General features: G+C 38.4%; 1 protein-coding gene across 7 annotated transcripts; it reads left to right on the top strand.

The window, feature by feature from the left end:
• Positions 1-2185: 2185 nt before the first annotated feature.
• Positions 2186-8510, top strand: LOC137395171 (cytosolic endo-beta-N-acetylglucosaminidase-like). 7 transcript variants are annotated; one of them, XM_068082026.1, is made up of 13 exons: positions 2186-2321; positions 2516-2658; positions 2775-3047; positions 3761-4064; positions 4277-4425; positions 4536-4701; positions 4817-4920; positions 5156-5273; positions 6107-6294; positions 6403-6514; positions 6668-6837; positions 6994-7305; positions 7796-8510. In XM_068082026.1, exons 3-13 carry the CDS (start codon positions 2857-2859, stop codon positions 7974-7976), a joined length of 1995 nt encoding a protein of 664 aa, XP_067938127.1. In that variant the 5' UTR covers positions 2186-2321; positions 2516-2658; positions 2775-2856; the 3' UTR covers positions 7977-8510. The 7 variants fall into 7 exon arrangements, with proteins under 7 accessions (XP_067938127.1, XP_067938118.1, XP_067938110.1 ...); XM_068082017.1 differs by having other exon boundaries at positions 2516-2663; XM_068082009.1 differs by having other exon boundaries at positions 2516-2667.
• The last annotated feature ends 1698 nt before the right edge of the window (positions 8511-10208 follow it).

The raw sequence follows: 10208 nt of genomic DNA, 5'->3' as shown, positions 1-10208 counted from the left end.
GAATGACATAGCGTTAATATTAGTAAAACATTAGTAGTAAAGGGTTGCTGTACTAGTTTCACACTAGTTTTAGGTTTTTAAACTAAAACGAGGTCGTTGCCTGCGTTCTCGCTTATGGATTGCGTAGTCTCAATCGATTTTAGGATAGCTTCAGCATTCGCGGTAAACTTTTTACGCAAGTTTTATTCACGCGCGCGCTAAATACAAATCAATCAACGATTTAATGATTAATAGTAAAACAAATCGTAGCCATAATAATTTTCTCAAAACATTTCTATAAATAGACAACAATAAAAATTAAAACTAATTTGTTTTTTTTGACACAATCATTGTTTTATATTATTGCGCGACTAACCAAAGTTACCCTGGTCCGAGTTAGCGTGAGGAGTTTCGTTTTCCAACATCGCCTCTACCAATGCTTGCACAATAGCAAGTTGATTAAGAACTACAGTATTATAAAAACATGGTGCAAGGTCAGTTCAATGCTATTTGATAATTAAAAGTACTAGTTATATAAACTATGTCAAAGCAAAACTATCTACCGCATTGAGCCAAAAGTTTAGAAGCACAAATCTAAAAGCATATTATTCAAAAAACACAACAGTCTCTGCATGATGTTTTAGAGAAAATTATCAACTTCGCTATTTAATTTTAATAAGTTTGACAACTGTTATGTAATTGGCAATTGTTAAAGTGCTGTGCATAAAACCAACTAAAATCTCATTTGTTTTGCAGATCATCATATAAACAGCCTTCACATTTATTACGAATTATAATAATCAGCATTCTGAATTCTGGAAGCATGACTAAGCTGAAGAACCAGTTATTACTTCAAATCCTAAATAGTCTTAGGTAAAGCTTTTTTGAATGCTTTTAATTGTCTGAACACTCTTTACCAACTTGAATGGTTTGTAATGGATGGTGCATGAGGACTACTATCCGTGTAGTTGTTATGCTTCTGCTCCAATGCACTTTTGGAATGCTATGCTAGATCAAAGTGTCAGGACTTAACTCTGCAAATGAAAGGCAGCAAAGGATTCAATTTATTTGTATAAACACATTTCTTTGCTTTAATCATCTTGTTGGTATGAATAACATTTTGGAAGATTATTTCGGTATTATTATTATGTTCCATTTCTTTTAAATTATTTCCAGATTTATGTTTTTGCATGAATCGCTTTGTTAGCGATGCCTAAAATTTGCCATAAATCTACTCTGAGGAAGTCTATCTATATTTCAATGTGAATAACTTGCTTTCGATTTAAAAACCACTTCTGGCTTTCTCTGATTTCATTTGATGTAGGTTAAACCCATAGTCCCATTATAACATCCAGTATCTCTCAATGCGCCATTGCATTAGTGATTATGTGTGAAAACTGCTGTTAGTTGATTGATGAGGTAAAATTGTGTTTGCTAGATTGGTTTACTTAGTAAGTGTCTGCTTTAGGTTATATAAGTACATAATATAAGACCTATAATATTATATAGGTCTTATATAACATTATATAATATTATATAGGTCGTATATATATTATCAGTAGGACAAAAAGAATTTATTTCAAGCCAAGGCCAGTTTGTACATTCTAACTGAAACCATTTTAAACTTCAGACCAATCTGCTGTCCAAATGAATGGTTTCTGTTAAATTAATTTAAGCGCAGTAAACCCAAAACTTTCTCCTAGTTTATGTAAGGCATGATCAGAACTTGTGGTTGACTTAGCATTAGATGCACTAGATTTAGCTTTTACGCAACCTGCAAAGCTCTAAACAAACCCATCTATAAGCATTCTCATTGAAGTGCTCATAGCCGTACACACCCACAAGCAATGACCGTGTTAAGATTGCAATAGGATATTTTTACTAGGGTGGTCTAACTGTTATTTTGCACTGTGACTAGTTCACTTATGCAACTCATTGGCATAAAAGTTAAATAATTGTGCTAACCGTATTGCGCAATCTTTTACGAAGTAAATAGCAAAGTGTTATTCTTAAAGAAACTCGTTCATCTACAACTTGTTACGGCTCACGCTCAGCTGAGCGTGACCAAGCAATTCTCGGAGTTCAACAGCTGTTAGTCGGGTGATTTCCCAAGCGCGAGAGATGGTGTCATGCGGTGCGGTGTTCGTGATTGGTCAATCGTGTACGTATATAAACGATTCATAACAAACCGATGTCATTCCGTTTGATACCGAAGGAGCGCGAAAGACCATTGTTATAATCATCTTTTAGTACGAACTCTCCGATACTCTAGATAAAGGAACAAAGCGTTCGCAGCACTGAAATACAAGCAACAAGCTGAACCAACTCTGCAACCATTAGAGGTAAGTTGAACACCAACGAAATATACTTTAGTAGACTTATCACGGCTTGATTAATCACTAAAGCTGTGTGTGGCTTTCGCTGACTTAGCACTAGCTTGATGGAATCCAAACGGATTTGCCCCAGAGTGGAACGTCCACGACCAACCACCCAGTAGGTGGTAAGCACGAAATGATTTTCTATCCCCTAATTGCAGGAATTGTACAAGTGTGCAATGCACCAGTTTAATCATCTCATCGATTTGGACTTATTTGCCGCTGATTTGTTGCGGATGCCTGTCATCAATGACCGTGTTTTCCAAAGATTCTGCAAACTAAGCTATGGCTAACCTGATTTATGGTACGGTAGGTATGTGGTAGGTAACGCTAACGTCTTAGCTAGGAAGGGTAGCGTAACGGGGTGGGAGGGCTAGGTGCTCTATGGCAGCGATTCACGCTAATAATTCTCTTTTTTAGGTTTGGCTGACAACACTGATAGCAGAGAGTTGAGATATTTCAATGCATATTGCTTGGCATCGTATGACAAATAGATACCAAGATGCTACATAACACTGCTGATGCGAGATCTCCTTGTGCAACTCCCATAAACTCTCTGGACGAAGTCTTTGGATGGCAACCATCTGATGACTACTTTGTCGGGGTTGCCCCCCTTGAGCCTACTCAACGATTGGAGAACAGACCGAAAACTTTAGCTTGTCATGATATGAATGGAGGCTACCTGGAAGACAGGTATACAACATTTCTTTAGCTATTCTATTTTGGAAATTTTCTAGCATCATTAGCACTGTTAAACCTGTCAAATCGCCATCTTTGAACAGTTTCTGACATGGCACATAGAAGGTAAGGAGTTCTTGATGCTGCTGTATTTTGGCTAGAGACCATCTAGTCAATCTCCTGCGATGACAAGTTGTGGAGCGATGCCCCTGGGATATCGAACACTAGCTTGTTGCGTTAATTGCATCAGCTGCCGGAGGGAATGAATGGCTCTTAAGAAATAAATCAATACTTTCATTGCTGTATATTATGCAACTACGTAAGCTTCATTGGCATCAATCAATAGTTAAACACTAGAAATGCTCAGGTTTCATTGTAAGCCTTACACCATTCAGTAGCCAGTTACAAAAGGTCAGCTATTGGAAATGCGCTAGCAACCTGATGCTTTCCTAACTCCGATATTGGTCTAAGGCGTAGGCCATTATCGAAGCTGACACAGCTTCGATAATGACTGACCCATGCTATTTAAAGTTACTGTTGCTGAGTGAGTCAGCCGCGTAGCGTAGGTTGGCCTCTGCCTCATCACCTCTCAGTAGTAGAGTGTAAATCTAGTGGCATGCGAATCATCTGATTGTCATAACAATAACGCAATGTCAGAGCTCAAGCGTGACGATGGGCTAATATTATCTCAAGGATTTTACTTCACGCTCATGATTTGTATTCTCCAGGTTCGTCCAGGGCTCGGAAAAGTATGATGCCTACAGATTCTACCACTGGCACCTCCTTGACACATTCGTGTACTTTAGCCATCATATGATTACTATTCCTCCGCCGTGCTGGATCAATGCTGCCCACAAGCATGGAGTGCCAGTCCTCGGTACATTCATCACCGAGTGGGAGGATGGACAGGAAAAATGTGCTTACCTCCTCGGTGACATCTCAGTCTTAGAACAATTTGTGGACCAGATGGTCAACATCGCTGTCCACCACTCGATGGATGGATGGCTTATCAACATAGAGAATGAGATAAGGGTAGGTTACCACGTGCGCGTACCCTAGCGCCTTATCGGGTGCCCTTTGGTTAATTCTTGTGCTTGGCGTAGTGCTCTTTGAACTACACTCGCGTTACGCAATTTGTCTGTAACGAGCTGCAAACATAGTAGTAAAAACACATGTAGAATACACGTGTTCTCTTTATCATCTAAGTACAATATGTATACATGTTGTTTACATCCCTGTTTTAGGCTGATCAGATAGGAAACCTTGTGCTGTTTTTGAGGCTGCTAACACAACGGATGCATCTAGCTATACCTGGCTCTCAGGTCATCTGGTATGACAGTGTCACTGTTCAAGGTGACCTCACCTGGCAGAATGAGTTGAATGAACTGAACAGGTAATTGTCTTCTCTTTGGTGTTGCACAAGCAGTTGTGGAATGTGGCTGTTTGGCTGCTGGCCTGACTCTACGCAATCATTTCTAAACTGGGGTATTCTATTTATTTCAGCATCTTTTTTGATGAGTGCGACGCCATCTTCCTTAACTACACATGGACGGCAGAGAACCTCGTCAATTCTGCAAGGAACAGCGGAGAAAGATTGCAGGACGTCTTTGTTGGTATAGATGTGTTTGGTCGAGGCATGATTGGTGGAGGAGGCTACAACACTAAAGAGGTAATATATATGTTGCGAAACACCGTCCAGGGCACCTAATAAGCCATATCAGATTGACCAATTTACTTCCACCAATTATTGAGAAAATGAGAAAATTAACTTGATTTATTGACAGGCCCTCGCACTCGCTAGGAAGGCTCAGCTGTCCATAGCTCTCTTTGCTCCTGGCTGGGTGTATGAAGTGAATGGATCAAGAGAGTTTGATGCCAACGAGGAAAGGTAATGATCCATTGAGGATAGTGGCTATATATCATTAGTGATGACTTGCATTCTGAGAGATAAGTGAGAAATGTTGGACTGACTACACAGCAGATGCCTGTTGGCAATACCTGCAATTATGTAATTGACTAAGCATGTCAATCCCGCTATTAGCTCTCTTCTGCTATGATCATACGATTTCCTCTGATTCGCTCTCGATTTCTTTATGGTAATTATGTGTATTGATTATTTTTAGCGTTTTTAGATTCTGGTACTATCTGCAGCCATATTTACCGATGCATGTCAGCTGTACCTTACCTCTTGCATCATCCTTCTGCCAAGGCTGGGGCAAGAAGACCTATATACACGGCCAGGTGAGTGATGATAAAAGCATTCCTTTGTTTGCTCATGTTTCTTGACCGACCTTTTTCACTCCGGGTGAGACGATCCTTTGTGATTAGATAACACTAAAAGCTTGTTTGCTGGAGGGTCAAAGTGTTGGTAAAGCAAACAATACTGGCCTGCCAGTTGTTATCATTTTAGTCAAAATAATCAGCAAATCCGGGGCCACTCCCAGGCACCTCGGTATACCAAGTCCTTTGTGTAACCTTGGAAAGAATTTAAGTCGGATGATTTTATTGGCTCCATTAGTTGGCTAGCCCAAATAAAACACCAGCAGTTAATTGGATTTGGCTGGTTTTTACAGTTTTGCAGACACTTAGATGTCGATCTGCTAATGAGTGATAGTCATCAAATTTGGAGCGCAGGCTAATTTTAGTTATTTGCTTTTATATCAAAGCTGTTAGTGTTGCCATAAATATTTGGAGCAGTCAATGAAACATTACTTAAACATAGTGAATAAAGGGTGATGGGTATAACGTCTCTTTTTAAAATCATAAAAAAATAAATAAAGTAATGACTACCGATATTTAAATACAAAAATGGTAAACACGGATTATAAACAATTACAAATCATCAAGTGAAAGGTTTTATGCTCTTCAAATCCAATGATATAACGGTTCAACTTTTTGGAGCTTGCGTTCATGTGCTGGTTTTCACTAGTTCTTCTTTTAGAATAGTAAAAGAACAACTTGTGAACAATTAGTAGTAGAATTGACCATATCCAGTCTGTTGCATCTCCAATAATAAAACGCAGTTTGGGAGGGCAAAGTTCAAGAAGTTACCAACTATGAACATTTTTTGCTAGGCAATATCTGATCAGCCATGGAGCAACCTAAGCATGCAACAACCGCAGCCAACGTTGACCCACAGCGACATGGGGCACAACCCTCATCAGAAATACAAGTGGCTTCATCTTGAGGATGGATTTATGGGTGGTGGAGCCATGAGGTTTGTCGGCCGACTACCAAGCTCTGGAAAGGCTCTGACTTACAGGTAAGCAAAGGACCACTTCTATTCACCGCTTTTTACAAATGTAGAATAGGTGAGATCAGTTTGTTGATGCTGTCATGCCTTATACTAATTTTGCTTGTTCTTCTTCAGCCTCTTCGACACAGCCATCCCTATGGAAACCTCGGTGTATGTCCGCTACACAGTCAAACAGATGCACATGGAGAAAGGAGCCAAACTATTCCTGTACCTCATTTTGAACAAGGTTTGTATGTAACAATCCCTTCAATCGTTTCATCATAACAATAAATATTTAACATCCCTTTTTTGGTATTTTCTGCTGTGTGCTAAAACTTTTCCTTGTCCATCTCATTTGCATATACCGCTAACACCGCTAACACCGCTTATCCTTTTCTAGGAGGATGAAAATGAAGAACGTATTCTGTTACCAGAGGAACAGGCCATAACAGATGTTTACATGGATCTGCCCACCGACATAACCATTCAGTGTATGGATGATGCGGATGTCCCAGTTTCTCTTAAGTCACCTGTGGCCACAAGCCGTGCCCTTGATCAATGGCAGAGCAGGTTGGTCCATTTTTCAAGATATCATATCATGACGCTGACCGAAAGCTCACATCAGCGTTCAACTCGATAGGTCCTTTAATTTGTTGATCATGATAAGCAGTTGGACTACAGACGATAACATATTGTACATTTATGATTACGATATATGTTTTTCAGGGTGTATTTTATCAGCTCTGACCTCCTGAAGGGCAAGTCACTCGATGAGGTTGGTCTTCTTGCTTACACAGAAAATAAGGAGGCTCTGATGTTAAATGCCTTGGTAGGAAACGTACAGGTACTTAGCAGCAGTGATGCGAGCCTGCGGCCAGTCTCTGTGTCAGATGTGACATGCGATGACCTCACTTCAAATAATCTCTCAACTACCTCACATTTGATGACGGATGAAGACAAGACCGGCAAGTCTCTCTCCCTCCGTCTGCAATGGTGCCAGCCAGACATCGATGCCGATATTACCTCATACCATATTTGGTTAGTAATTATAACGACTAATGCTATATAGAGCTCCACCTACCTTGCATTAATTCAATGTTATTACTTTTGCAATTGTTAACAATGGTGAGGCCCATAGTTGTTTTGACACTGCTGAAACTTGACAAAGTTGTACTTCATTACTAAAACACCCTCAAATTCTGATTTTCTGCAAGTGTGATTGACTATGATATGGACAACCAACATTTACAGTACATGCCTTTAAAATCGGTTAGTTATGTTGAAAATTATAATTTTGTGGTTTTTGTAATGGTTCAGAATTCTGATGTTAAATATGTTTATTTAACTAGTTTTAAATTGGACATTAAATTAATCAGAATTATAATTTCAAGTACAAAAAATCCAAGCACTAATGAAGAATTACTAAATTATGTCAAGTCTAGCATGGTTCATTCCTACCATAGAAGTCTTATATTTTATAATACTTCTGTAAGTATAAGCCTTCTATAATTCTGGCTTATTTTGGCAGGTGCAACGCAAATGACACAGAAAACAGGTGGCTCGGCTCAACCTACTGCAACAAATTTTACATTTCCAACCTGCCTGTAGATGAGGACAAAGGAATTCTACAGTTCACCATACAAGTGCAGTACAAGTCGGGCGTCATTGAAAATATAAAGCACGCGGGTCGCTATGTATTCACTTACTAAATGGCGCCCCGTCGATCGCCTGTATTACCAGTGAATTTGTGCGCAATTTTATTGGTATATTTTTGCTGCTTTTTTGATTCATATATGCTGGCTTTATATGATTACCTCTGTTGTCTATAGCATTATCATCTGTATTGTTGGAGGGCTTTCACGTTGTGGTCCAACTTTTGGAGCAGATAATTTAAATTTTGATTATTTATGCCTGGCACATGTTGCGCCAAACTTTGTTTACACATACATGAGCTGTGAGGTATTTTTTTAAGACGAATCATTTTTTTGGTCTCTAAAGAACTTTATTTTCTCTATCAGTCTATGTGCTTGTACATACCTTCGATCCTCAGGTGTTTTACACACCATCTTTTCCTCTCTCTTATTCAGTGGTTCAATGATATTGAGCTCCCTGATATTTTCATCTTAGTCAAATGTAATAGAAGTATTTTTTTATTGTCCAGAATTATATTTTTTAAATATGTTATTAGTCATGAGAAAACGTACGCGAAATAAAACTTACAACGCTAAGCTGAAAAAGCTTTATCTCTTCTTGTCTCTCAGAACCTAAGGCAATGCTAGCCTTAGGTTCCTTCTTGTCAACACATTGCACCATATCTTCTTTGATCTTCTCCTCCAGCTCAGCTAGTCTAGCGAGTAATGCATTGTTTGTGGTAGTGTCTATACGGGATTCGCAGAGCACCTGTAAAGCGCAGAGTTTCCCTCGCAGCTTGCCCAATGATGAAAGGTTAACTACGGCTGCATTAAATCCTTGACAGAATCCGGACTGCAGTCTACCCTGGAACTCAGTAGCTGCACCTTCTCTTAGGCCGGCATTATACCTGCATAATAATACAATAACTGGGCTGGTCAACAGCGGTTTGTCAATTAAATTCTACGAAATAAAAATGGTTGTGGAAGTAGTAAACTGTATTTACATCACAAGTGGGAAGTCGATCACGTCAAAAGTAAATAGATGACAAAAGAATTGCCCTGAGGTAGCCAAATATGCTAATTAATGCAATCATAGTTTTCATTAATATTGCTTTTGCTAAAAAGGATTATAATAAAAATGCAAAGTGGTTTTTTTCTATTCAGGCTCTTGTTGTTCACACATTCTCAAGCTATAAAAGTTCACGTTATTTTGAATGGGTGACTGCGGCAGTTAAAACTACCATTCATAGCTCCAACTGATACGGTCAATGATTAATGACCTATGCAACCAGAATCAAGCCTAGTTGAAATAGTTTAGTTTTGAAATAACCTTTGTTGAGAGACTTGCTGCCATGCTTTCTCATTCAAGCTGGCAAGATTAGAGACATCACCATCAAGATCTTCCAAATCACTCATGAAAACTAAAAATAGATAACAAACTGGAATCAGCAGGCTCAATTATTTAACGCTGAAGCCTCGGTTCGAAATAATTTAAGGAAATTTTTTATCAACCGACCCTACATCCGAGTAAACACGACTTCAAAATTTTACTTGGTTATCTGTACTTTCGGTTTGTGCAAAATTACGAAATTTTGGTGCAAAAATAGGATTTTTAGGATAATTATGAAGATTCAAGTCATTTGGATTCTTAGTTCTTGAGATATTACCAAAATACCTTCTGCACACTTCTAACCGACTGAAAAATGGCTGCCGACAAAAATGTTTTTATGACATTCTGATTGAAATTCTTTTTAATGAAAACCAAAAGAAAACAAAAGTAGAAAGCTGCTTCTCCTTAGCAACAAGAGCTTTACACTTCTCCTTAGCAACAAGAGCTTTACACTAAACCTATTTGGTTTTTTATCCATAAAAAATATACACACTTTATCAGGCTCAGTTTACACCAACCATTATGTTTCTTCACTTATCTCTAAAACATTACTTCTTTGAAAAAATGTGAAAAAAGAGACTATTTACTATATTTGATTTCTGTTTTTAATTGTGTTCTACAAGCTCGGAGCTTCAATATAATAAGTTTAAAAGGAGTTGTGTTCTCCTGAGTACTTTCACAGTAGATTTGAAAGTTGTTAATACTGTTTCGAATCTGGGGACTTTCTTGTGTATCCAAGGTTAAGCTTCATAGTGTTAACCAGCAAAGATTTATGAGCAATTGGCTAAAAAGTACAGCAAATAAATACTACTTTTAAAGTTATTATTATTTGCTAATAAAACTTGAACGCAATTGCAAAAATTTGAGTTATCTCCTTCTTTCGAACATGTTATGCACATGAGAAGACAAATGAACTGATA

The sequence above is a fragment of the Watersipora subatra genome, chromosome 1, assembly GCF_963576615.1.
Source record: "Watersipora subatra chromosome 1, tzWatSuba1.1, whole genome shotgun sequence".
Classification (NCBI taxonomy): domain Eukaryota; kingdom Metazoa; phylum Bryozoa; class Gymnolaemata; order Cheilostomatida; family Watersiporidae; genus Watersipora; species Watersipora subatra.
The sequence above is the reverse complement of the archived record's forward strand: the minus strand, read 5'-3'. Positions and strand labels throughout refer to the sequence as shown.